The 26,300-nt window shown below is 42.8% G+C and overlaps 1 protein-coding gene across 2 annotated transcripts in view; it reads right to left on the bottom strand.

Annotated features, from left to right (window-relative positions):
- The window catches only part of PTPRG (protein tyrosine phosphatase, receptor type, G), a 924,714-nt gene that overhangs the window by 681,136 nt on the left and 217,278 nt on the right, over positions 1-26,300 (bottom strand). For both annotated transcript variants that reach the window (XM_006893832.1, XM_006893833.1), the window contains exon 2: positions 18,407-18,511. In XM_006893832.1, the coding sequence (XP_006893894.1) occupies positions 18,407-18,511 (105 nt within the window). The remainder of the gene's footprint in view (positions 1-18,406; positions 18,512-26,300) is intronic.

The following is a 26,300-nucleotide window of genomic DNA, read 5'->3' as shown; positions in this document are numbered from 1 at the left end:
TCTCAGTATTCTGGAAAGGTCCCTGACGGCAGATTTACCTAATGCAATTAGCTTTTCTATTTCCTGACTGCTGGTGCCATGAGTGTTGACTGAGGAGCCAAGAATAATGTGATAAATAAATTCAGTATCACTATAGTGTACATGTAATGATTACTTAAATGGCATACATTTTCTTATCTGTATATTTACCACAGTGTAAAAAAAAAGTTGAAAATAAACTCATCATAAACTATGCTATTTCCTGCAGTAAATGGTCAAGGGTCACAAGCGGGTCCCGGTCAGTTTGTCATGGTGCTGCAATGGCTTTGTCCCCACATCCTTTTAGCAATACCAAGACAGATATTATTTCTCAACAGCCTCTTAGATCAAAAGGTTGGCACATGAAATAGTCACCAGGGACCTCAAAAATAAAGCAATAATAGTAAAAGCAATCTCGCACCTCTCCACTGAGGGGAGGCCATCACTCATTGTGTTCACAGCCCAAGAGGGGGACTTTTCACCATGACCACAAGTATGATTCATTCTCATATGATTTCACGCCAGGACTCATAAAGGGGTCAGGCTGCAAAGGTCTCCACTTCTACCCTCCAATCTCCAAAGACTATTGACCGCCATGCCACTCCCTGATCCTGTTAATATCTTCTGCACAGCCCAGCCCGCTGCCTTCCCTCCACGGAATACTCTCTCCATTACAGATCCGGATCAATAACTGGCTAGAAAGGCGGGATTCCCACAGCCTCACAGTGGCAGGCTGTGCAAAAGCAATGCATTGTGGGGCACCCCCAGCTTCTCACCCCTGGCACCACAGATACACGGTGGAATTGATTTTTGTGGTGGAGGTGGTGCTTCCTAGGATGTTGGCCAGCAAGCTGGGTCTCCATCCACTATATAAATTCAAGTTGCACTCCCAAATGTGACTTTAAAAAAAATAAAAATAATAATAAAAAAGGTCTCCAAACACTGTCAAATGTCCCCAGAGGAAGCAAAATTGCCCCCTTTCCCCAGCTGGGAACCGCACGCTAACACAATGGGTATTTATCCTCAGCGAGAATGCTGGGCCAGAACGAGCACCGTCAAGGTTGTTTATGAGAGCTGCCTGAAATGCTCAGCGTGGCTTGAACTTGAACTGTCCTAGTTCCAGGCCTGCAGTCTTTCCTCCATGAGGCTGAGTCCCTCCCCGCATCAAGGTGGTTCCTCAAAGATCAGGAGGTGCTTCCTGTCCCTCAAACACAGCACCTCCTCACTCACTCCCCTTGGCTGCTTTACTGGTTTCAGAGCCCTGGGTGCTGATACCACACTATCTTTTGCATGAGCGTCAAGGTCTGCTTCCGCCCAGTCGAGGTGGACTTTGGTATCTGGTTCTCTAGTCCAGGTACCTAGCCCTGTGCCTGGCAGGAGGTCAGGACTTGTTTGGCGACTAATCTCTCGGTGAAGATACAATGGCAAGCAGAAGCCACACATCTTCCTCAGAGAAGCTTCCGATTTGTTTTCAAAGATGGAGAATCCAGGCCAAAATCCTACACAGGAGCTACAGCATCGAGTGACTTATACATACAGCAGCGTCTGTGCCTAACACTTTCTGTTTATGGGGACTTTGCAAGTAACAAAGCTTTTTTCAATTCTCAAATTTAGCTTTGACCACCAAAATAGGGAGGGAAGGTAGGATGTTTTGAGGGAAGTTGTTTGTTGTTGTTGCTATGTGCCATTGGTTCTTACTCAAAGCCACCAATGTACAACAGATGTAATCCTGCATCATTCTTACAACCTCCTGTTCTTAAACCCATTGTTGTGATCTTGAGGGTACTGTTCTTCTCATTGAGGGTATTCCTCTCCTCTCTTGATGCTCTACTTTTCCAAGCATAATGCCTTTTTTTGCAGGGACCAGCCTCTTCTGTTGGGAGCTCTGGTAGCCTCATGGGTAAGGAGCTATGATGCCAAAAAGGGCTCACAGCTCGCATCCGCCAGCTGCTCCAATGGAGAAAGAGAAATAATTTCCTCCTGTGTGATTTACAGCCTCTGAAAACCCAGTGGAGGGTCAGCTACGAGTTAGTTCCAACTTGACAGCACACAACAGCAGATCCACTGATAATATGGCCCAAAGTATGAAAGAGACCAAGTCAGCATCCTTGATTCTAAGAAGTGCTCTGGATATACCTTTTCCAAGACAAGACCTGCTTGTTCTTTACAAGGAATGGATACATCCTTTCCTTTCTCTGCATTTTATAATCCAGAATAGAACCTGATTTTCTGGAACTCTGGCAATCCTATTAAAACCACTAGTAAAGTGATCCAAAGGAACAAAGGCCAAAGGACCAATACAAACAGCAGAGTAGGAACCTGAAGTGCATGCTAATAACAGCACAGTGCAAACGTCTGCCTGACTCTGCGCTTAGGAAACAAGATACTAAAACCAGCAGCTGCTGACTCACGACAGCCCCATGCGGGTCAGAGCAGAACTGCAAGTCACAGGGTTTTCAGTGGTCAGCCTTCTGGATTTGATTGCCAGGCCTTTCCTCAGATGTACCTCTGAGAAGACTCAAACCTACAACTTTCTACCAGCAGCCACAAAGCAGTAAAAATAGCATTGTCCAGGGAATCAATGTAAAGATAATAAATCTCCCATATTATTAATCAAGTAGAGTCAAGATGCCCTTTCTCAGAGGCTAGAACATCATACCCCAGCACAGTAGCACAGGGATTAAAGTACTCAGTGGCTAACCACACCTAACAGCTGCTCCACGGATGAAGGCGGTGGCTGGTGGCCTCCAAGGAGCCTGGAAACCCTATGGAGCAGTACTATTCTCTCCCAGAGGTCACTCCAATAGGACCTGACTCCATGGCAGTGGGTTTTTAGGATATGGAACATCAGAACAGATGCCAAAACAAAGCCTTAAACTTGCTCATGTATCTGGAAACGACTTCTATGTTCATTTAGAAGAAAAATTGCATTACTAACCAGGGTGTGCTCAGATGACAAAGAGAAGCAAATCTTGACTTGTTCTTCCCAGCACAGCAGGCACGCGGGCCGACTGGCAGGGAGTGCTGAATCCTCTTCACACCCTAGTGGATGGTGAGAGAAAGGGCAAGCTTTACATGAAAAGGACGTTATAAGATAGCTCATTAGGAGGCGGTGTAAGAATATAAAAGCCAGAGGACCTTCAAAAGTGTCAAAATCACTCCCCAAGCGGAGAGTGTGGACTACGTACTTAACAACAGTGAGGAGAAAATACCTTCTATTATCACAGTAAGCGCCAGAGGTAGGAACACGCTAAAAATGGCTTCTGGCTTCATCCATACAGGTCCTTGTCAAACAGCCAGGTATGGGTTCGTATTTCCACTCCTGCTAAAATTTAATGACCAATCCATGCTCTGAATGTACCAGTGGAATGCATGCCACCCTACATCAGCACAGTTTTAACACATCGAACTACGGAAATTATGAGACAGAGAAAAGCAGGTTCTGGCGGGGGGGGGGGGGGAGGCCAACAATAACCGAGGTGGAGAGATCAGATGATACCTGCATCCTTTACCTTTCAGTCAACTGTGGAGGGCAGAGGAGAACTGTTGCAAGGAGTTTCCAACTCTTTGTGAAAAGGCTTCACGTTTCTCCCATAGAGAAGCTAGTGAGATCGAACCATACACTTTTTGTTCAACAGCAAAACTCTTAACCCCTGTGCTGTCAAGGACCAGTGAATTTCATGTCACTCCACGGTTGATATTGTTATGTACTGTGGAGTTGGCACCCACTCACAGCTGACCCTTCAGTGGGTGTTTAGAGGCAATAAATCCCATGCAAGGAGACTGCCCATCTTTCCTCCACAGAACAGCTGGAGGTTTCAAACTGTGTGCCTTTTGGTTAGCAGCACACATCCTTAACACTAAGCCACCAGAGCTCTGCTGCAAGGAGTTCATTCTCTCCAGGGAATGACTTTCAAACTGGGACAATGTAGTGTCATAGAAAAAGGAAACCTGGTTCAAGTAGTTTCCCAAATCCAGCTACAATCTCAAGGTCAACTTCATTCAAGACTTGGGAAGCTGAGCATTATTCTTGAACTAAATCACTGCCCTAAGTTGGCTGGTCTGCTCTGTGCAATCCCCTCCACTGTGACAAACAGGGCTTTTAACATCTTCACCAAGTCAGAGACTACTGTTAGTGACAAGACATGAGGGGATGTGGACACGGGAGACCTGTGAGGAGTTCCTGAGTATGGGGTGTGAGTCCCAGGACAGACATGGGGAAAGAGGTTGGCCCAGCATATGTTTTAGGATCTTAACCATCCATATGGCTATACAGTGATTCATTGCCATTGAGTTAGAACTAATGGCTGACCCTCCAACAGATATTCAGAGGCTGCAAATCGCATAGAAGGAAATGGTTCATTTTTCTCTCTTGGAGCAGCTGTTGATTGGACCCACGGGCCTTTGAGTTGGCAGGGCAACTCCTTAACCACTAGGTGTCTCACATATATTGAGCATGTTGTCAAGAGGAACCAGTCTTTGGAAAAAGGTATCATGCTGGGAAAGGTGAAGGAAATAAAGAGAAGAAGACCTTAAAATCGACTAACACCATAACTTAACAATAAGCTTGAGCAGATGAGAGATGGTAAAGATGGGTTAGGACAGGGAAGGTTGAGATCTGCTGTTCACAGGGTTGTTAGAAGTCCTGGTTGACTCAATGGCACCTAACAACAACAACAACAACAACAACAACATATATTTATACTAAACACAAAAAGTATTAAAGCATAAATAAGGACATCAATTAATCTTCCTTACTTTTTCAGCCAATTCAAGGATACAACACTACAACTGCTTTATTTTTACATTAGATTATTGTTTTGATACATAATATGCATGTAAGAGTCTTCAATCTTTCCAAGATAATGGAAATATTTCTTAGAAAAAAAAAGATAATGGAATGTCAACTACATTACTGCTTCCTTTTTTATTTTTTATTTTTTAAACTAGCCCATGTTTTAAAAACTCGTAATAGGAAACAATAGAGGCAAACAGATAAGTCTAATGAGAATTGTAAACCATGAAAACAGATCATCAAATTCTAAACTACTTGCCCACCTATAGGTTGTGAGGCAGGCTCTTTCTCTCATTTTTAATAAAAGATATCAGCAAGTGGGAAGGGCATTACAGATCTATTAGCATTAAACAGACTTTCTCCTTGATAAAGAACTCACCAAAAAAATGACTTTATCATGTTAACGTCAAGTCCCTGTATCATAATAAAATCCTTTTTCATATCACTTAAAATGGCACTCAATATGGAGTTTAGAAGAAAGATTATTATAGGCGGCCATGATACCAGCATTCTGGCTTGTACAAATGGTTAATGTACAAAACTGCTAAGCTGGCTTTCATTAAATGGTTAATGTTCTCAAATGGTTAAATGGTTAATGTAGTCAAATGGGTCCTCAAATGGTTAATGTACTCAATTGCTAACCTGAGGTTCCAGCCTCCAGAGAGATGTCTCAGAACAAAGTCCTGGTGACTTCTTGCAAATTTGCATTTAAACCTGGATGAAAAACAATTTTCTCACACTCACAGAGCTTCCACATGTCATAAATGACTTCTGAACAACAGAGAAAGTGATGTTAATGGAAAGGAAAAAAAAAAAAAAGGATCCAGGAGGTTGTAAGAAAGCATTTCCCAAAAAGGTAAAGGTCTTAGGACTGTTTTAGTTCTAAACTTTCAGAGTCTAGGTGTTATAACAGAGAATGTTATTTAACATATATAGGACAGGTAGCTTTGACACCAGGCAAGAAAACCGAGAAGTTACAGTACAATTAATGCCATGCAGTTCAAAAAGGGGGGGGTGGCGGGGGGGGTCCTCAGAAAGCAGCAGGTGATAGTCATTCCAATATTAGGAAAACAACAAAACAACTTGTAGAGACTAACTCACCACTGTCCACACTAACAGACTGGCAGAGTGGTCAAGATGGACTGCCCACAATGGGACTATGTGGGGCACAAGACCCACGCAGACCTTGGAGATCCTCCAGGGCTAGTTCCAGACCACTACAACAAGGTCAGTATCATGGTGAAGATAGTCAAGCACATTTTCTGCTTTCCCAGTGATGTAAAAGTTGTATTGTAAAACAATGAAAGAATCTTTTCTTTTACTTTTCCATAATTTTTGGACTCATGTACTTATAACTTGTTAGTCAAATTTGTGTCTTCTAGGTTGCAACACCCCCATGATACATCTTCAAGGATATGAACATGTACGGCCAAGCACAATCAATAAGAGTGCATCTAAATTCCAAAATCAATCTCCATAATAGTCTTTGTGTTTCCTACTGCCAAGGGGGCCCTTTAGAGTAGTGAGAGAAGATCTTCACCCTGAAACCCACAGCGTCCCTTTTCAGCAGGAAGTAGCTAAGAGAATACGCCATCCCCTTTTCCTTATGACTCAAGGTGAAGTCTCTCTCAGGGAGGAGTGATAGGGAATGGCAAAGGACACACTGACAAGATTAATCAGAACTGGCTTTGACAAGCACTGTGGCATTTGGACAAGAACAAACTGGGAGGAGGGTAGAGAGAATAGTGCAACAATGAATGAGTGGAAGCCCAAAATCTCTGTAAATGTTTATGAAAATTAATAAAATATAATTATAGAAAAAAAAGTTGTATTTATACTGTAATATAATGGTGCAGCACAGCGTTCTGCTCTGCTAACCGAAATATCACTAGTTTGACTGTAAGAGTTGGTTCCTGAGAGACAGATGGATCATCTCCTTCCTACAAAGATTGGCAGCTATAGAAAACTGCTCCTGTGTTGCAATGAATTAAACTCCATTTCACGGCACAGAGATTGGTTTTGGTGTTTGAGTAGTAACTAAAAAGGCTTTCACAAAAGATACCATGCTGGTAAAGGCAGAGGGTTGGCAAAGAGAGGAAGAACTTCAAGGAGAGACTGACAGAGTGACTGTAACGATAGGCTTGACCAGGACAGAGATCCTGAGGGTGGTGACAAGGCAAGTTCAGATCTGCTGTTCAAAGGGTCATTCAAGGGCACCTCACAACTGACTATGCAAGGAGCCCTGGTGGTAGAGTGTGTTACAGGGTCAGCTGCTAACCAAACATTGAGTGGTTCGAATCCAGCAGTCATTCAAAGGGAGACAGACAGGCAGCCTCTTTCTGTAAAGACTTACAGCATCAGAAAGCAGTGGGGCATCACCAGGAACTGGAATCAATCAAACCAGTGGGCTGGATGTGCAACTGCATTATGAAGGAATCTGCCGTGCTTTGGGAATTACCAAGGTACCTGGGAACAACAGAGGGAAGGTGAGCACAACCACATATGCCTATTCACGACTGCACTTAACCTTGACTGAGTCAGCATCTCCACTTAAACAGGAAATTCAATCTTTATGAACGTATTAGACACTTATTCCTACTACATATTGGCGACACTAAAAGTTTACAATTCAGTAAAACAGCTTTCCTTTCCTTTCTATTACATCCAGGCCCTCCTAACCAAGAGAGGCAACGACAAGATAAGCAGTAAGAATCCAATTCAACCCCATCATTTCAACAAGAGAAAAGCCAATAAAGTCAGCATGAGACACACCAAGGATAGCTTATTTGCCAGACAATTCCACATAGCATGGTTGAGACTATCCTGAGGTAAAAGAGGGAACATTCCCACGTTTCAGTCAGTTTTATGAACCAAATCAGGTATTATGAATTTTGCCAGGTCAGCAAGGAAGACCAGCTGACTTCAAGTAAATCACACAGCATAGGCAAACCTTCGTTCACCAATTAGCAAATGTGTATGAAGTAAAAAAAAAAAATGTGTCTTGTATCAGAAAAAAAAATGTGTATGAAGTTAGGCTCATTTTTTTCCTTTGAGACTTCACATTAATCATCCCTTATTCCCACTCTTGGTCCCTGAGAAACTAGTTTCAAAGGTGAGAATGGTATCCTTTCAAATTTATAAACAGGAAAAAAAGTGTGCCTTTGATCTACCCAAGATAGGTAAAATGTATACTTTCTATAACCCCCTGTATGCTTGTGGTTACCCACTAAATCTATAGATTATTGCATATTAGGATTTATGCTATGTCAAAGTAAATATTGACCTTATCCCGGCCTGGGTCAATAGTTACTGCTTTGCTCAATAAATCTTGATGTTCCTTTTCAAACTAAGTCAATATCACTTCATTAAATTTCTCAAGGCTCACATCAGCATTTTATAAAATGTGAAATCCTGCAGAAAATGTTTTACCTAAAAAAATTTAGATCTGGCCAATTAGAAAGAAAAAGGCTTCTCTTTTCCTTCACGCTTTCCATTTAGGGATATGTGTCCCTCTCTCTCATCAAAATTGTTAAAACAGAAGCAGGCATAATGTTAAGGAACTCAGCCAGCTACGAAGTCATTAAAACAGACCAGCCTCTGAAAATTCTCCTGTGCATATTAAGGGAAGATCCAAGAGTTGATACTCCAGAGTCATCTACATATGCAAACAAGTGGGAAAGTTAACGAGGCTTTGTCAAACTCAAACTCAGTCATTAGGTCAACTCCTAGCTGACCCTCCAAGGTGGTTTTTATCCCCACAGGCTGTAAAGTGCACGGAAGGAGGCTCTCCGTGTTTCTCTCCAGCAGTGGCTGATGGATTTGAACTGCAAGAGGGGCGTGACAGTGCAACGCTCTAAAGACTTCACCACCAGAGCAAAAACATGCACTAATTCTGCCTGGAGGACTCAGGGAAATGTAGAAGCAGGAGTATTTGATCTTGATTTTCAAAGGTAAGGCACATGAGGAAACCCTGTGGGTTCCAGGAACAGAGACAAATCACAAGTCTGTTTTTGTTAGGAGTCTTCTAGTCAATTCCAACTCATGGTAAGCCCATGTGACAAGTAGAACTGCCCCATAGGATGGTCTTGGCTGTGATTTTTAAAGAAACAAATGGCCAGGACTTTGTGCTTTGGTACCTGGGGTGGATCTGAACCATTAACCTTCCAGTGAGCCGTCAAGTGCTTCACTGTTGCACCATCAGAGCTCTTTTGTGTTAGACATCCCTAATATATCCGTAATAACAGTATATTAATTCTCATTCCTCATGGCAAATGTATGTATCGTACTGATGCTAATTATAGGCAAAGGGGCAACTTGTTATGAAGTATAGAGGAAATCTCTACAGTATTTGCAAATTTTATATAATCTTTGACTGTTGCTGTGTGCCATCAAGTCATAACAACTAGTGTAAATTGAAGGGTTACTGCAAACCTATAGGTAAACTGATCTAAAAAAATAGTCTAAATAAACTTCAGTAAATTATTAAATAGTATAAAACGATGACTAAAAAAGCAGTAGCTCTGATCTCTGACTCATAACTACAATTAACTTTGGGTTTATCTTGAAGCTCAACTGACTGACTTTGAGGCAAAGCTCAGTAAGCATTTCAAAACAAGAACGTATGCCTCACAACTGGCCAAGTCCTTCCTGAGGGCCATTTAGGCTGTTAGACTCAGAACCACTCTAGGGACTTATTTAAGTGTTTCTGAAAGACAAATGCCTACGGGTGTTGGCTCAAAGACTTTAATGCTGAAAAAATTAACAGATACTATCAAAGAGCCCTCCAAAAAGGTTTCATCTACCCATTCTACTGAGTCTATTTAAAATCCAAACTCAGCCTTTAATTTATCCATGTTCGAAAAGCCCATTCAGAGAGAGCTCTGAGGTCAAGAATTGTGCTGCCAACCCACAGGCACCCAGTTTGAATCCACCAGTTGTTCCAAGGATGAAAGATAGGCAATCTCCTCCCGTGTGCTTTACAGCCTCTGAAAACACACTGGAGGGTCAGCTTAGGAGTCGGTTCCAGCTCCAAGGTACAAAACCACAAAGAAAGGCCCACTCATCGCTACAGCTGAAATTGTGACTATTAATATACATCTTTAATACCAATGCCGCTTAGAGCAATATCCCAGCTTCTTAATATGATTTTCCAAGGGCTGTAAGGACGCTAATGCAGCAGTCACCCCCTCCAGTAGAGCCCCCTGGCATTAGAGACTCATGTGAAACACTGAAAGAAAAAGATGCTGAAAATTCATATTTAGGCAGCAAAGACCAGAATAAAGTTTAAAGAAAACTTCTTTAAACGAAGAGAACTTTTTCCAAGCAGGAAGGGGGGAAGGGCGAGAGTCAAATCCAGCCAAGAAGTGAGGGGGGAAAATGCTCAAGGTACTTTAAACATATGGCAACACATTTTTCTCTTTTATACATAGAGCCCTGATTAGTGTGTGACCATATGTGTTTTTTCTCACCCTATCTATCCTTGTAATCACAGATCAAGTGCAGAAGATAAAAGGAGTGTCTACAGAAAAGAACCATTTGTTCCACAATTCGTTCCCTACCTTGAGGTCTTCCCATCCCAAAACATTTAGGGAGGGATAAGAAAAAACAAAGATTAATTATAGACAACGCTTCTGCTAAAAGAGTATAAATTCTCACAAGTGGAAGAGATATGGAGAAAACAGCACACCCCGTCTTAATAGGCTCACGTCCAAATTCTTCATCCTTACTGTAAAGTCATCACTCCTGCTCTCATTTACGCATTTTAAATGACAGGCAGTGCCATCTTCAATCACCCTGGAAATCTTTCTAGATAATTTTGCTCCTCCTCCATGTACGGATAGTACTAAACTCCCACGAACTCTTTCCTCTTATCTCACAAGTCACCAAGGATAAAGATTTCTAATTTTTCATCCTGTTTCCATCACCACCTACCTAATCCTTAACCTCAGTCGTCTTAGACAAGCATAGCCTATACTATATGCCTCATTAGTGCTTCCCTATCCTACCCAGAAAAGTTCTAGATCACTGTATTGTAGGTTCTTCCAGAGTTCAACTCCTGAGTTTTGGACTTCTTCCCTTTAATGTTCTCCGCCCTGCCCAATGTCCGAGGCCTACCGAGGGAGCCACTTCTACTTTCTCCATCACTATTTCAAGGCCTTCATGTAGCTCAGCTGTATCTGCCGAGGTCAAGTTCAGCTCTAGCAATATCTGCTCTATGAGGTAGATTCATTGACAAAGCCCAGCATCTGGCAGTGAAGAAACACTAAATAAATGAACAGAACACAAGGAACAAAAGAGTTCTACTCAAAAACTATAAAGAGACCGCAGGCAAATGTAGAGAAGATAAACCCATTTAAGAAGGTAACAAGATCAGATTGTTTCTTGGAAGCAAAACTTGGATCTTGTGAACCTTGGACATGGGACAAGTAAAGACCAATCCCTTGGAAAGGGCATCATGTTTGGCAATGTGGGATCAAGGGAAGCCACGAAGACACAAACTCACTGACACAACATCCACAGCAATGGGCTCAAATACAGTAATAAGCATGGGGATGGTACCGGCTGGGCAAGATTTTATTCTATTATATCTCAAGTGTCCGTGAGTTGAGGTTGGCCCAGGGTAACTAACGACAGAGAACAAATCCACTGTAACACACAAACAGGACGAGGAGGAGGAGGAGGCATGGGGAGAAGATGCCAGCACCCAGCACCGTGGTAGAGGTCAACTCTGAGCTGGGGCTTGAGAGGATGACTCATACTGTGCTATGAGAACGGCACATCTCTGTTAGGATCTGGAGTCTCCGAGGAAACAACTATCTGAAGAGACTTTGTAGGAGGTCCAAGAAAGGAGGCAAATAATACAATATTAACATTGAACCTTGAGAAGAGTCAGTGGTTCCCATTCTTCTAATGACAAAAGCAGACTTTTGCAAGTATGGATATTTTGCTTTACTCTGTGCAGACACTCTTAAAAATAGCATGGAAATGTAATTTTAGGAATTTAATTATATCTTAAGTTCACCAGGGGAGCTTGTTACTTAAAGGGATCCAACGGCGAAACCTTTTGTAAATCACCCATTAATTTCTCTGAATTTCATGGCAGAACCTCCGAAGTGAGTTTCCAAGCACAGCCTTTGGCATGAGTTCATTTATCGGTACATCTATTCGCCCACTTGAAAAAAATATGCACCAAATACGTACGAAATGAGAAACTCTGGCGCACTGCAGGAGGAACAGGAATTATAAGCTATAATCCACGTCCTCAAGGATTCTACATTTAGCTGGGGGAGATGAGACACACACCTACACACACGTGTGTTACGAAACAAGATGTTTATATGAGGAATGCGGTGGGGGTGGCATATAATTAAGAGCCAAATGGGCAATATGGCCCCCACCCCAAGGTAGAGGCCACAACCTGTACCATGTATAACACACATTACCTCTAATCCTCAAAGTCAGGAGGCAAGGTATGTCCTTTTATCACCTTTTTATTGAGCAAGATGTAAAAGCCCAAGACAGTGAGAGAGCCTTCGCCATCTCTTCCTATAACCCTGTGGTCAGGGTGGAAATGCCCATTAGAAACATTCAGCTTGATCATCATCCAGTCCAACAGCAGACACTTCGTGCAGGAAGTTGTGCTGGGTTTTTGTTGTTTGTTTTGGTTTTAATTTTTTTTCCTTTTCTACTAGTTTATTTGACCATTGCACGTTACTATGTTGGAGTCATTTAATAAGGAGAAATACCTCGCTGTAGAGATTCACAGCAGCTCTTTCTAAACAAAAGGAATCTAAGATAGAGCTTACTGAAAATGCCAAGTCCAAACCAGATATAAGCCTTTGAGAGGCAGAAGGGAAACACACAGCTTTATAGAAATGCTTGAAATTTCCACTTGGATCAGCTCCACGTTCGTTTCTTCTTTTTCTTTTCGGCAGTGCTGACCTATGTGAAAGCAGTAACGCTTTTTACGTATTAACTAGAGAAGTCCGGGCATCTCCCGCCTCCATCAGCTGTCACCACTTTGGGTAACACCTAAAATATCTGTGTCTAAGTCTAAGAGAACAGAAAGGAAGCTGTTTTAATATTTCCAATGAGATGCTTTTAAACTCTTTTAATTATAATTATATATGGAACGCACAAGGAGGCCTTTCCTTCCCCCATGCCCCATTATCTCGATATAAGGGGAAGGAAGAAATTGCAAGGTATGGTTACTGCTACTGTTAGCAGTCAAAAGCAATAATATCCTACATGTATAGGACGACTGCACCTCCAATATGGACTGAGGCTCAATGTCAAGAAGACAAAGATTCTTATCACTCGACCAATTGGCAGCATCAAGATGGATGGTGAAGAGATTGAGATTGTTCACAGCTTTAGTTTGCTTGGCTCCACAGTCAACACTCTTGGCACCAGTAGACAGGAAATTAAAAGACATATTGCCATGGGAAGTCTGCTGTTAGGGACCTCTCTAAAGTACTCAAGAGCAATGGTGTCTCTCTGGAGACTAAGGTACATTTGATACAGGCCATGGTCTTTGCAATCGCTTGTTATGCATCAGAGAGTTAATGACCAAGGAGGATAGAAGGAGAATTGATGCCTTTGAGCTGTGGTGCTCAAGAAGAGTATTAAGGGTACCAGGGACTGCTAGGAAAACAAACAGATTCATCCTGGAAAGGGTTAAACCGGGCAGCTCCCTGGAGGCAAGGATTCTGACACACTTTGGACATGCTGTAAGGAGGGAGACATCATGCTTGGGAAGGTGGAAGGACAGCGCAGGGGGAGAAGGCCCTCTATGAGGTGGACTGATTCAGTGACTGGGATAATCGGGATGAGCATGTTGAAGACAGTATGATTGGCACAGGACAGAGCGGAGTTTAGGGCTGTTATACATAGGGTCGCTATGCGTTGCAAGCAACTCGACGGCACATATTCCATTTGACAACTTTCATTAATATTACTTTCACACTGAATGCAGATAATTCCATAGACTGAACTGGGTGCCTCCTCTAAATGTCAGATGTGTTGAGGGGGCTACGCCAAGGCTTTCAGTATTGCATAATTATCCTAACAATTGCAAACCCTAATTTCTATGATGTTAATGCAGTACGCTTAGAGGCAGTTATGTAATCATCCCACAGGGAGCTGTGGTGGCATGGTCTTTCGGGAGTTGTGAGGCTAACCTGAAGACTGCACAAAATCCACCAGCTGCTCTACAGAAGATGGGCAATTTACAGCCTCCATACAACTGCTTCAAGGTCAGCTATGAGTCAATTCTAATCCCACCGTAATGTGTTCAAGTCATTCTATGGTGGAATCTGAGACATGGACAATTAGTTGCAAAGGGATTTGGGTGGGATGCAGCACCTTAGCCAGGTCACAGCTCTGACAGGAAGGAAGGCGAGTTTGCCTGGAGTGTGACTTGGATCTCCTTTGATTTTACAACAGTAGAAGAAAAGAGAGGAACCTCAATACCACCAAGAAGGGACAATGTACATGCTTTGGGTATAGGTTCATGCACTGAGAAACTTCTAGGACCAGGAGATGTAGACAGCAAATGCCTTGCCTCAGACCCAGCCCTCTGTAAACAGCTAGCCTCCTAAATTGTGGGAGATTTAAATGTGTTTAAGTCATTCATTTGTGGTATCTGACATAGAAGCACTAAGAGTTCTGTTGGCCTAGTGGGTAAAGAGTTGCCCTGTCAACTTGAAGGCAAGCAGTTCGAATCTACCAGCTTTTCACAGAAGAATAATTCCCTTAGAGTGAATGAATCAGTATCCTCAGCCAAACTGTACCCAAGGTGAGCCCAGGAGGTTATGCACTCCAGCTCTTGCAATAGCTTGCACCCCCTCATCTTCACCTTTGTGAACCTCAGATCTTTTCCAAATTCAGAATCATGGAACTATTATTAACGCTAACTAGATGACTTGTTCAGGATGCTCCAACACAAGGAAAATGCCCAGGAGGTCGGTGAGGGAGGGGCACATCTCCCAGATCTCTCACCTGCTCCATACGTGAGTCAGGCTACCATCTGTTCAAGAACTCAGCCTATAGCAACGTGTGCAGGAATCAGAAATCTTTTCTTTTTAAACAGCCAGAAAGTGCATATTCAAGGCTTTTCAATCATTTGGTCTCTGCCACCACCGTTGAGCTGCATTGTGATATAATAAAAATAGGCACAGACGATAAGGAAAGAAATGGAAGTGGATGGGTTCCAGTAAAACTTTATAAAATTATGTGGCTGGATCTAAGTTGCCAGTGTGCGGACTTGAGGACAGCTCACTGACACTCATTCCCACATACCAAATGGGAAACCCTTTGAATTGAAGCTCTTAGGACCTAACCTGTTTAAGCCACTTCTATCAAATGGATCATGGCCTGCAGCAACTGTTCTACTGGGCTCCCAGTATTACTTCAGCTACTGACTGTGGCCATCTATAGAGAATTCCAATAACAACATTTGCATCGGCAGTAATCATAACATCAGTGCCGAGAACAGCAACAAGTAATGTCTTATACCAGATGCTAAATTCAAATTCAACTTTTCACATACATTATCTTATTTTGTGACTTGGAATAAGTAGTTGTAATTATTTCTATTTCACAAATGAAACAACTAAGGCTCAGAATGAGTAGATGTCTCCTGATTTGTGGCAAAGCTGAGATGTGATCCAACATTTATGCACACTGGTGGCATTATTGTAAGAACAACAAAGATAAATCTATCCAATTAGTCATGAGATTAAAATCTGGATTAATAGCTGAATAAAGCTTTCAGAACAACCTGCTTCACCTTTGCTAAATTTAAAAATGTTTCCCCCAGCAGTCCTATTCATCAGGAGCTCCGGTGGCCGAAGATTAAGAAGCTGCACTGCATCCCGAAAGCATGAAGTTCAAGTCCACCAGCTCCATGGGAGAAAGATGAGCAAGCTCTCCTTGTGCAACTTACTACCTCTGAAAACCTGGAGGGCCAACTATGAATCAGTTCTGATTTGACAGCAGAAAACAACAACTCTTCAGGATAACAACTTGTCCAGTAGCATTCCTATTTAGGAGTATATACCGTGTCCGGGCCCTGGTGGCGACAGTGTACTACATGTTGGGCTGCCAAACCAAATGTCAACAGTTTGAATCCACCAGTCACTCTGTAGAAAGAAAATGAGGTATCTCCTCTTGTGAAGATTTAGAGCCTCAGAAAGCCAATGGAAGGTCATCACAACAGTCTCATATTTGATTATATTGCTTTAAGATGCTGGTTTAATGACCTAAGAGTAACAAGCAGTAACTCTTGCTCCTTCCTGCCCTGGGTCTATTGGCCAAATGTTAAGGAGTGCCTCTGATCTGATGAACCAAGTGTTCTTGACAGAAGAATCAACAGTGCACCACTGAGCATGAAAACCAACACTGGTGCTGTGGAAATCTCAGGAAGAACTATGTCGAGCATAATGATTATACAGGATCACTAGGTATCGCTTGTCTCATACTTCTTCCACCCTTCTCTGTTATACTTTGCAAGTATTATCCCGGATTCTGCCAAATAAACCCAGACACAGTCTTTCAACCCAAACAACCAAATCTGTGGAGGCTAATTACGATTCAGAGCCCCCCCAACAGAAGAGAGTAGAACTGTCCCAGAGTTTACAAGGCTGTAATTCATTAGGAAAACAGACTTGACGTGTTCCTCCCAGGTAGTGCCTAGAATGGGTGAACCTTCACCTTTTTTTGCTTAACATTGCCCCACCAGAGCACCTTAATCCCTCTGAAAGGTTCCCCACATGACAAGTTTATCAAACCACTGTCAACTTCTCCAGTACTATCAAGGGCTGCTTTCACACAACAACTGCACAACTGAGTAGCTGCAACAGAAATCTTGAGGTCTACAAAGTATAAGATATTGCCCATCAGTCCCTTGCTTGAAAATGTTTGCCAAGGGCCTATCTACAACACTTAGCCCTTCTACCAACAGAGATAAAACCCAAATTCACACACAAACTCCAAGAACTCCAAAAAGGAGCCGCAAACTCAAGAGTAAAAGACCCAACCACCACTCTACCCCAAAGATGAAACAACTTACATCTACGTCCTTAACAAAGCAGTGAGACGTGTTCGGTCTCTCAACCCTTCACCACCCTCTGAAATTGGTGAGGCCGATGGGCTCGAACTTCCAACTCCCTGAACAATGACATTCTTATTCTAAATTGATGAAGTGTAAGTAGCAGGCCACTTCACACCCCCTGCTAACAGAGATCAGAGCTACAGCATACAAAATGATAGATTTTCTTGGAGTGTCTTGGCAAGAAGCTATATGTATGGAATGCTGGCCCTCATCTCCCAATTTACTCCATTTATCAGAAATAGTGACAAAAGGCTCTAATTAGATAATTCTAATGAGAAGGAACTGGTTGTGATGGAGCACTTCAGAATGGCTATCTGTTCCCTGCAAAACAAAACAGATAGACTCTTCTTCCTGTAAGGGCAGGAGATTTATCAATAGACAAAAGGATGCAAAAACCAATAGATAAGGTGTAATTAAAGATCAGGCCTATAAATTTCACACTGACACATATGTAACAGGATTTGCAGGTAAAAATCGCAGATTTAGAGCCTGCATATCATCATGGAAAGGCTCTTTCAGCTCTATATGCAACAACATTTCATAACAAGCAGATTTATTATTAAGACGAATACTGTCATGCCTCCAAACTGGCTCAACACAAAGAATTATTTTAATTATTCAGTGCCAAAGTCCTTTCCAAAGAGGTCTATCTTCCCAGTGCATTCCTCTTTAATTAGCTATAATGTTTGTTAACTATAATACATTTTCCAAATATCCTTTTCCCCCAGCATCAAAATCGGTTTGGGTAATAACACACCATCTATCAAAGTTGGGTGTCTGGGTTTTTTTGGGGGGAGGGGATGGGGTCCGGAAGTTGGTCGAAGCATCATCTAGAAGTAATTGTATATCCTTTTATTTTCTTTTTTGTGGTGGGATATTTTCTTTTTCACACTGGACACAATCAGAAAATTATTTCCAGTATAACACTCCACACAGTAATCACAGCATTATCTCTCTTCACTGGCTCAAAAGCTAAAAGTAAAAATAACAATGAAAAGAACTACAGAACACCAAACAGCAGAGAACTAGAAATATATTCAACCAATAGGCTCTAATTTGAAAATGAAGTTGCATTTCCTGGCTTCAAGCATAATGGACTATTTTTGCCATCGGATGCTCTTTCTTACGGTTTTTTTTTTTTTTTTGCTCCCTCAGAAACCACAGTGACCAAAATGAAAACAGAAAAAGCTGGGTCTTTTGGAAAATTACAAGTTTGGAACAATAACTCATTAACATATAAAGTTCAGAAAATAAATGCAAATTGAGGGGAAAGAACAACAGGCTGAGAAAACAGGTGGGAGAGATAATTTAAGGTACTTATAACCTTGAGGAGAAACACGGTTGACTACTTCAACTATGAACAAACCACAGAGTTGAACAAATAGAATTCAGGCATGAAAGTGATTAGAAGTGTGCTCTGGAGTGAGTTTAATGGGATGTCAACCGTCCTGTGTGATTCGGTTCAGACCAATTCCACTCACCAGAGTAGGCCCAGTACGGGTCGCCGGAGGCCTTGCGCCTGCGGATCTGCACTGAGCTGCCGTGTCTGTTCTCGTGCAGGGTCCCCACGTAGCCTTCTGTCAGTGCTGGAAAAGAGAGAAATCCAACATGAGTCACAGTCATCATCCACGGATTCACGCGAAGGGTCCACCAGGGAAATGAAAGGTGGAAGGTAAGTGTTCCCCTGGAGGTGCCTAGGAAGAAAGGCCTGGTGATCTACTTCTGAAACACTGGCCTTTGACAACACGGAGCACAATTCTGCTCTGACTCATGAGGAGTCACCATGGGTCAGAGGCAAATCAAAGACAGCTGGTTTGAGTCACTTCACAGAAACACACTGGAGACAGCTGACGACAATTTTCATTTTACAAGAACTCTACTTTAGAATTCAGGGAGATAAACACAATTACTGTTAATATGAACAGCTAGCAGTGAGCCTTCCTTTGCACCAAGAAGCTGATGCAGTAAGAACTTTACACACACAGTCTTACTTGACAGACAAGCCCCCCACCCGAAAGAAGATACGAGTGTCAGGAACATCCTGTAGATTTGCAAACAGAAGCTTCAAGAAGAACTTTAACTTGCTCAAGGGCACAGAACTTGCAGATGTGGAAGCTAAGGTTTTGGTTATACCAGCAGTATCTACAGTCTGAAAAGACCTTCTCCAACTCTTCCTCAGATGGAGAAAATAAGATTTGCAAACCCCAAGTCAACAGCCTCTGGTCTCACAGGTAAGCAGACAGGTAGGTGACCAGGTAACTGAGCATGTGAGTCCTTACAACAAAGCCACGACCTCTGCCACCTGAGGGAGCCCTGGTGACATAGTCAGGAGGGCAGTGTATTGCTAAGCCAAAGGCCATGCCTGTCTGCTGGTTCAAATCCACCCGTGGCTCTGCAGGATAAAGACAGACAACATCCTCCCCTATGGATTTACAGCCTCTGAAAACCCACTGGAAGCTCAGTTGTGAGTAGGTTCTTACAGACGGCAATGACGAGTTTCTGAGTTAACCAAAACTAAAGTAGCCTCACCAGGAATTTCAGGCCTCCATCTCCTTTGCAGCACAGACAGCTCACCTGTTGGACCTGAAAAAGAAGAGCTCCCCTCAAGCCAGCTAGCTTCAGAAAAGAAGCCCTATATAATGACGTATTCTAAAAAAAAAAGGCAAAATGAATCCAATCAGCCAAATGAAAGCAAAAACATTGTACTCCATCACTGAGCGTACTCCTCTGTCTGCTCCAATGATCAAAACGCTCCCTTCCCAAGCACCTCGCTCATGCAAATGTACTTTGTGGTGAGCCCACACCTGAATGCGCTGAGGTGTGGGGAGACAGGCAACACAGGTGTTGAGAATCCAAAATGAAATGGAATTGCACTTTCAACAATGCAGACCAGCTGAAGGTGTCAATATTTAAATGCACCCAAACAAAATCAAGGTGTTTTTTAAAAGCAAAGAAAATGCCTGGGGGAACTGCATATTCCATTTAAGAATGAGGAGAGCAGAAACGCCACCTAAGATCCTCCACTCCTAATCAGTGCAACGGATGAGGATAATAACGGTGGTGGAAATAAAACAACAGCCATGACAATTCCAGGACGGCATTAGCCTTGTTGACAGTGTGACAGGTAAGGAGTAAAATCAGGAAATGTGAATTACATGTACCCTCCAACTGCAAAAGGAGCTCTAAGAGAAATAAGATGTACAAAGAACAAAGACGTAGGGTACAGGTGAGCCCTTGAGAAACAAATGTGAGTCTAGCACGTGTAAAAGTTGCAGCTACGGCTGCTGCATGCACAACGACTTGCAGCAGCCCTGCAGGACGGCTACAACTGCCCCATGAAGTTTCATGGACCGTAATCATCCCGGCAGCAGATCTCCAGATCCTCCTCGCAGGTTTGAACAGCTGACCTATTGGTTAGCAGCTGAGTGTTTAACCACGGCACCCACCAGGGTCCCTTTAAAGTCCAAATACAGATCTCAAACAGGAAGACCTATCTGGTTGTGGGTCCTAAAATGGTAAAGTTAAAAGCTAAGTTCATGGCCAGTTTTAGAGCTGAACGCAGGTTTAGGTACCGTCCATCTAATCCCTAACTTTGTGAATGAGAGATCCAGGGTCCAAGGAAGTTAACCTGCCAAATCTTCTAGAGAGCTACAGTGAAACTTCCCTTCTCCTGGTCCCCTACTCTAGGAGTCTCAGAGTGGTCCAAAAGGTTAAGGATTACTAACTGAAAAGGTGGGATTTCGATTCCACCAAAAGACACATCAAACAAACCCTCAGGAACCAAGTTCTCCTCTTCACACACCGGCCCACCAGGGCTTGGGAGCAACTTGCTGACAACTGATTTGTGTTCGGTTTAGTATCCTAGTTTAGTTTCCTAATCTAGTCTCCCACCAAATGGTGGGTTTATTTTCTGTGCACAGGGAAGACATCGTTTTTTTGTTTTGTTTTTAATGTATCTGTTTACTTTGATTCTTAGAGTGATTCAGTCTAAATTCTCAAATACTCCCTTTTCCTGTATCAAGAGAATTAATAGAATGAGATCTTCACCATTGTTTATGGTGAAGATGAGCCTCAGTTTCTTTGCACGTGGGAGCTAAAAACATAAGCCTTATAAGACTGTTATAAAGCCAATGGAAGTATAGCATCCAATTCTGAACTGACCAAGTAGCATATTTTTATACCTATTTTTTTAAACTTAGATGTAATAAAAAAATCATTCAACGGAGTCCTCATGGTTCCATGATTGAATGCTCTTAACTTGAAAGGTTGGGGGTTGAAACCCACCCGTGGTTACACAGGGAGTAAACCTTGATAAAAATTCCAGTTGATGAAACCTCACTGGACAATTCTACTGTCATAAAGGGTTACTAGAAGAACAGATCGGATGTCACACAGGATGAAGTGTGTAGCAGAGGGCGGGCTTCTCTTTCATAGTAAACATGTCCAATTTCAGTTTGTTGTTACTGTCAATTGCTAGTGAGTCACAAAGCTCTCAAGCCAGTTCCTACAGCATCCCCAGGACTGACCCACAGGCTCTCCCTGGCTGATTTTTCTGAAGCAGATCTTCAGGCCTTTCTTCCTACTCTGTCTTAAGACTGGAAGCTTTGTTGAACTCCATTCAGCATCACAGCAACACACAAGCCTCCCATGACAAACACATGATGTTGTACATGACATGTGCTGGCCAGAAATCACACCTGAGCTTCCCACAGAGGATTGGAAATGTGTCATTGACCCAGCACTGCACTGCCACCCCACCCCGCCATGCAGAATGCTGGGGCCGATCACCTCCCATGCTCCCTCCTCCAGCAACTCTGCTTTGGTGGCTTAAAGAAGTTTTTATCAATCACTGCACAGCAACTCCCTGGCACAGAGATGTGCAAGATGGGCAGAAAGGACATGCGGACACCTGCCAATCACAAAAATCCTTCTCTCTTCTTGAAGGTGTAATAACATTAGCAGGAAGCCTCAAGGAGGTGCCTGAGGAAGGAGCCAGCAGAGGGGTTAAAACTGGAAGCAAATCTACAGACCAGGTCTGCTGACAAAAAGCAAGATTTAGCCAAAGCCAAAGGGAAGTCGGTCCCGCTGTGGGTTTTCCTCTTATTCTCCCGCCCTCTAACTTTTCCAAGCACAAGGTCCTTCTCCAGGAACTGACAAGTTTGAAAGAGTCACTTAAATGCTTGACCATCAAATTCTCCATACGCAAAATGCCTTGGTTGGAGCAGAGCCCTGACTTTTGGGAAGCCGTTTTCATTCTCCTGTGTTTCTGGAGAACACAAAGTTGGGGGAAACTGCCAGTATCCCTGGCAGTATATGTCCCGAACTTGGAAGAAACTGGAGTTTCAAAGTCATCTTTGAGTCTAACAAGGACGTAGATGGACAAGTCTGATCGCTTTGCTCGGGCATTGTACTCTTGTGAAGAATTCAAGTCAGTTTCAGAAACAAAACTGCCAAGTTCAGATGAGAGTTCTATTTTAGGAGAATTCAGTTATTACTTTAATTGTCCTCCCATACAATGCTGCATGAAATCATGACTCTAGAACACAGATTACTTCTCAGTTCTGTTCCAGCCCTTTATCCAGGGCAATGCTGATAAGATTAGATGGAAAGATCTTTAGAGGTTCGCTCATCTTTGGAATAGCATGTTGGGCTACTAACCAAAAAGGCCATACATCTCTGGGAGTTCGAATCCACAGGATGGAAAATGGGCAGTCTCCTCCCTTTAAGATTTTCAGGCTTGAGAACCTGAAGAGGGTTGCCGACTGCAAACTGACTTAATGGCAACGATGGGGTTTTTCTGGTTCGTTTTTCTTTCATTGTTGTTTCTTGAATCAAAACCTTAGTCTGTTTGAAAATCATCTATTAAATAAACATCAATGGAGTTCTACTATTGGCGTCAGATGATTTTCTGTGCTAGTGCTCTCAACCCTAGGCTGCTTTCATTTCAAAAGAAGAAAATATTTCTTCCTTCGGCCCCAGTCCCAGAAACTCTGATTAAATTGGTGTGGAATGAGATTCAGATACTAGCACTACTTTTATTTTAAGCTCCCAGGTAATTTTATGCAGAAGGCAGAGGTAGGAAATGCGGACCTCCACGATGAGCTAGATCTGGGGGCCCCACTCAAGTCTTGCCCTCAACTCTTGTCAGCTCATCATTTGACAGGGTGAGTCTCAACATTCGTAAGGGACAGGCTGAGCAGAACTGCGAGCCTGCTGCGAACACCATACCAGAACAGTGTCAACTTCAGAAACCAGGGGGAAAGCTGTAGCCAATCAGAAGAGGCCTTCCCTAAAGGCTCTGAAAAAACAAGTAATCCAATGAGGGAGGAAGGAGCATGACTATCTTCAAGGGTGCCCAAAAGACACCACTTCTCTTCACTGGTCTTGGAAGATGCTTCTAGAATTGCAATCCCCGCTGCAAACTCCCTCAGATTCTCTTCAGATCCCTGGTTTGATTTGGTTTTGGTTTGTGGTTTTGTGGGGTTTGTTTGTTTGTTTTTATTTCCCAGAACCTGTGGTGAGGCGGCAGCACTGGCAGCCTTATCACCTACTCCACCAAGAAAGCAAAGTGAGATGGAACGCAGAGCGAGAGAGAATGCAGAGCTTCACTGGGGAGCTGAAATTTTCGAGAACTGAGTCACATGTGGATGTTGTCCTGTGAGGGAGGTCTCGCCCTGAACTCTCATGTTGGTCAAGAGACACATGTAATTGGGCCAAACCAAAGCCACTGCCACTGAGATTCCTACGACTCATCTCTACCCCAGGGGACAGAAAAGTTATAATCTTGAAGGGAACAGATCACTGGGGCCTTTTCTTCCACAGAACAGCTAATAGGTTTGAACCACCAGCCTTCTGAACAATAGGTGAGCTCTTTGCAACTGTACCATCAGGGCTCCTTAGAAGAGATGGTAGCCATTGTTTGGGGGATGCCATTTTTTTGCCAGCTCCCCAGGTCCACAAAGCTATTATTGACAATGCAAATCTATAATTATAAATCCAATCCAAGAAACAAGAGTGGTAAACATCAAGTTTCTCCCCCATAGAAAACATCCCCTCCTGGTCATCCACATGCATTACGCTGCAGAACTGGCTCTTTAAAGGCAGTGGGCTGCGTGCAGCAGGGCCGGGAGAATAAGAAAACAGGCCTCCACAGGGCACGCTAACTGGTGTATGACTGGCTGTCATCATCCTGGGGATCAGAGGCGTGTGTATCCCTCCACCCTGGTGGAGCCTGGCACATGGTTTATAGTGTGTGTCCAGGAAAGAGTGTGTAGATGAACACATAAACAACAGAAAGGTGAGGATACTAAGTAAAAGGGAGAAAGGAGTTTCATATGCATGTGAAAGTTGGCCATGACCACGGATGGTCACAGAAGAACTGATGCCTCTGAAGTGTAGGAGTGGAGAAGAGTAATGAACAGACCCTGGACTGTCAAAGGAACCAACAAGTCTATCTTGGAGGAAGGACAGCCAGGTGGCTCTTAGAAGCAAGGATCGCGAAACGTCCTCTCATAGTCTTTGGGAATGTTGTTAAGAGGCCCAAGTCCTTGGGGAAAAAACCTTACAATTAGGAAAAGTAGAGGATCCGTGAAAGAGAAGAAAATCTTCAGTGAGATGGACTGGAACAGTAACTATAATGATGAGCTTGAGGAGATTGTGAAAACTTGCAGGACAGGGCAAGGCTTCGATCTCTTGTTCAAAAGGCCTTTTTGCATGATAGCCAACCCAATGACACCTAACCATCCCCATGACGCTCAAGTCCCCCACCAGCCAGAGCAAACCCCTAAAGCGTGAAGCTTCATGGGACGGATGCTAACATGGTATTTAAGAATCAGTTCCTTAGACAGATTAGGTGACAAATGAATAGGGTAGCTAAAGGTCCTTATCGACCTGAGACTAGAATTCTTTAAAAAAACCTAGTCATTAAAGGTAACTATATTTACATTTTCCGCTTTCTATTCCTTCAATGTTGGCAATGCAGGAGTTCTTCTCCTCCCACAGTCAATCATAATGCTATTGAAACATGGGTAATTTAAGATACAGCAAATAAAGTTCTAAATCTCCTCTCAAATGGATTGCAAATCAGAAGGTAAAGTTTGAAGTCTGTCAGTTTTGAGGAATTTTTCCCTTGAACAATTTTAAAAGCTACTTTTTCAATAGTGAATATATAGGAGAATATTAAAGAATTTGAATTTTAAAAAAAAGGAAAAAAAAAACAAGGAGCAGAGATGCTTGACTAGAAAGATACAATGTCAGCTCACCAAATTCAAGCAGTGGGAAACTCTTGGGCTCTTCTGCGCTCAAACAGCCAACAAGCAGCAGCATGGCCATGATATGGCGCAGCTATGACTCATGCTACTGATTCTCAATAGCTTCTGTGCAGAAAATTAAATTATGCAAATGCATGCCTTTACAGATCCTTACCTTAATGTAAAATTGCATACTTGCTTATGTCAGCAACTTAATTACACAATTAAAAATGTAGCATGCTTATGAAAATATAGCGTTCCATTCTTCAGAGTAGACAATGAGTGTAAATCAGCCTATGGTTATCTGGGGAGAGGGAAGAGTTGGCACCAAGTTTTACAACATCAGGCCCATCCTGTGTTATGGAGCTTAAGTCAGGAGAAGGCTTTTAGTCGGGCAGCAGAGGTCACTACATGACACAATCTGTTAGTGTGCTTAACTAAACAGAAAAGTTGGAGGTTCACGATTACCCAAAAGTAACGCAGAAGAAAGGCCTGGTGAGCCAAGTCTGAAAAAAAGAGTCATTGAAAACTATCTTACAGATCAACTCTGATACATATGGGGGTCACTATGAGTTAGACTCTATGTAATGACAACGAGTTGATTGGCTCAAGAAATTAGGATCAAGGTAATAATGGAACAAACACAAAGCAAAGAACAAGCCAGCTGGTTTATAATATAACCTGGCATAGATCTATTCCTTCAAGAAGTCATCTCCGGTGCAATTTTAACCAACCACTCTCCTCCCATTTCCCAACACTAGCTGTACCAGTAAGAAAATCGAAACCCCAAACCAAGCCCATTGTCACTGAACTGACACCAACTCATATGACTCCAACGAATTTCCACGGCTGAAAATCTTTACAGAACACTATCCATCTTTCTCTCTCAAAGTGGATGGTGGATTGTAGTCTCTGATCTTGCAATTAACAGCCCAGTATGTTACGTGTTACACCTTGAGGGCTCCTTAGCAAATGGAGGCATGGCATTTATTAAACTTGGTCAGTCTTCAAGAGCTGTATCATATAATGATGAAACAGGCTGAGAGAAGAAAACTGCAGCTACTCACATCACCCAGGAGAAGCTGAGTCTCCCAATTTTGACAAGATAAAAGCACAGACTTCAAAA

This window comes from Elephantulus edwardii, unplaced genomic scaffold (genome assembly GCF_000299155.1).
Source record: "Elephantulus edwardii isolate Elephantulus edwardi_28Jun2011 unplaced genomic scaffold, EleEdw1.0 scaffold00132, whole genome shotgun sequence".
Taxonomy (NCBI): Eukaryota; Metazoa; Chordata; class Mammalia; order Macroscelidea; family Macroscelididae; genus Elephantulus; species Elephantulus edwardii.
This window is presented reverse-complemented; position numbering and strand designations above follow the sequence as displayed.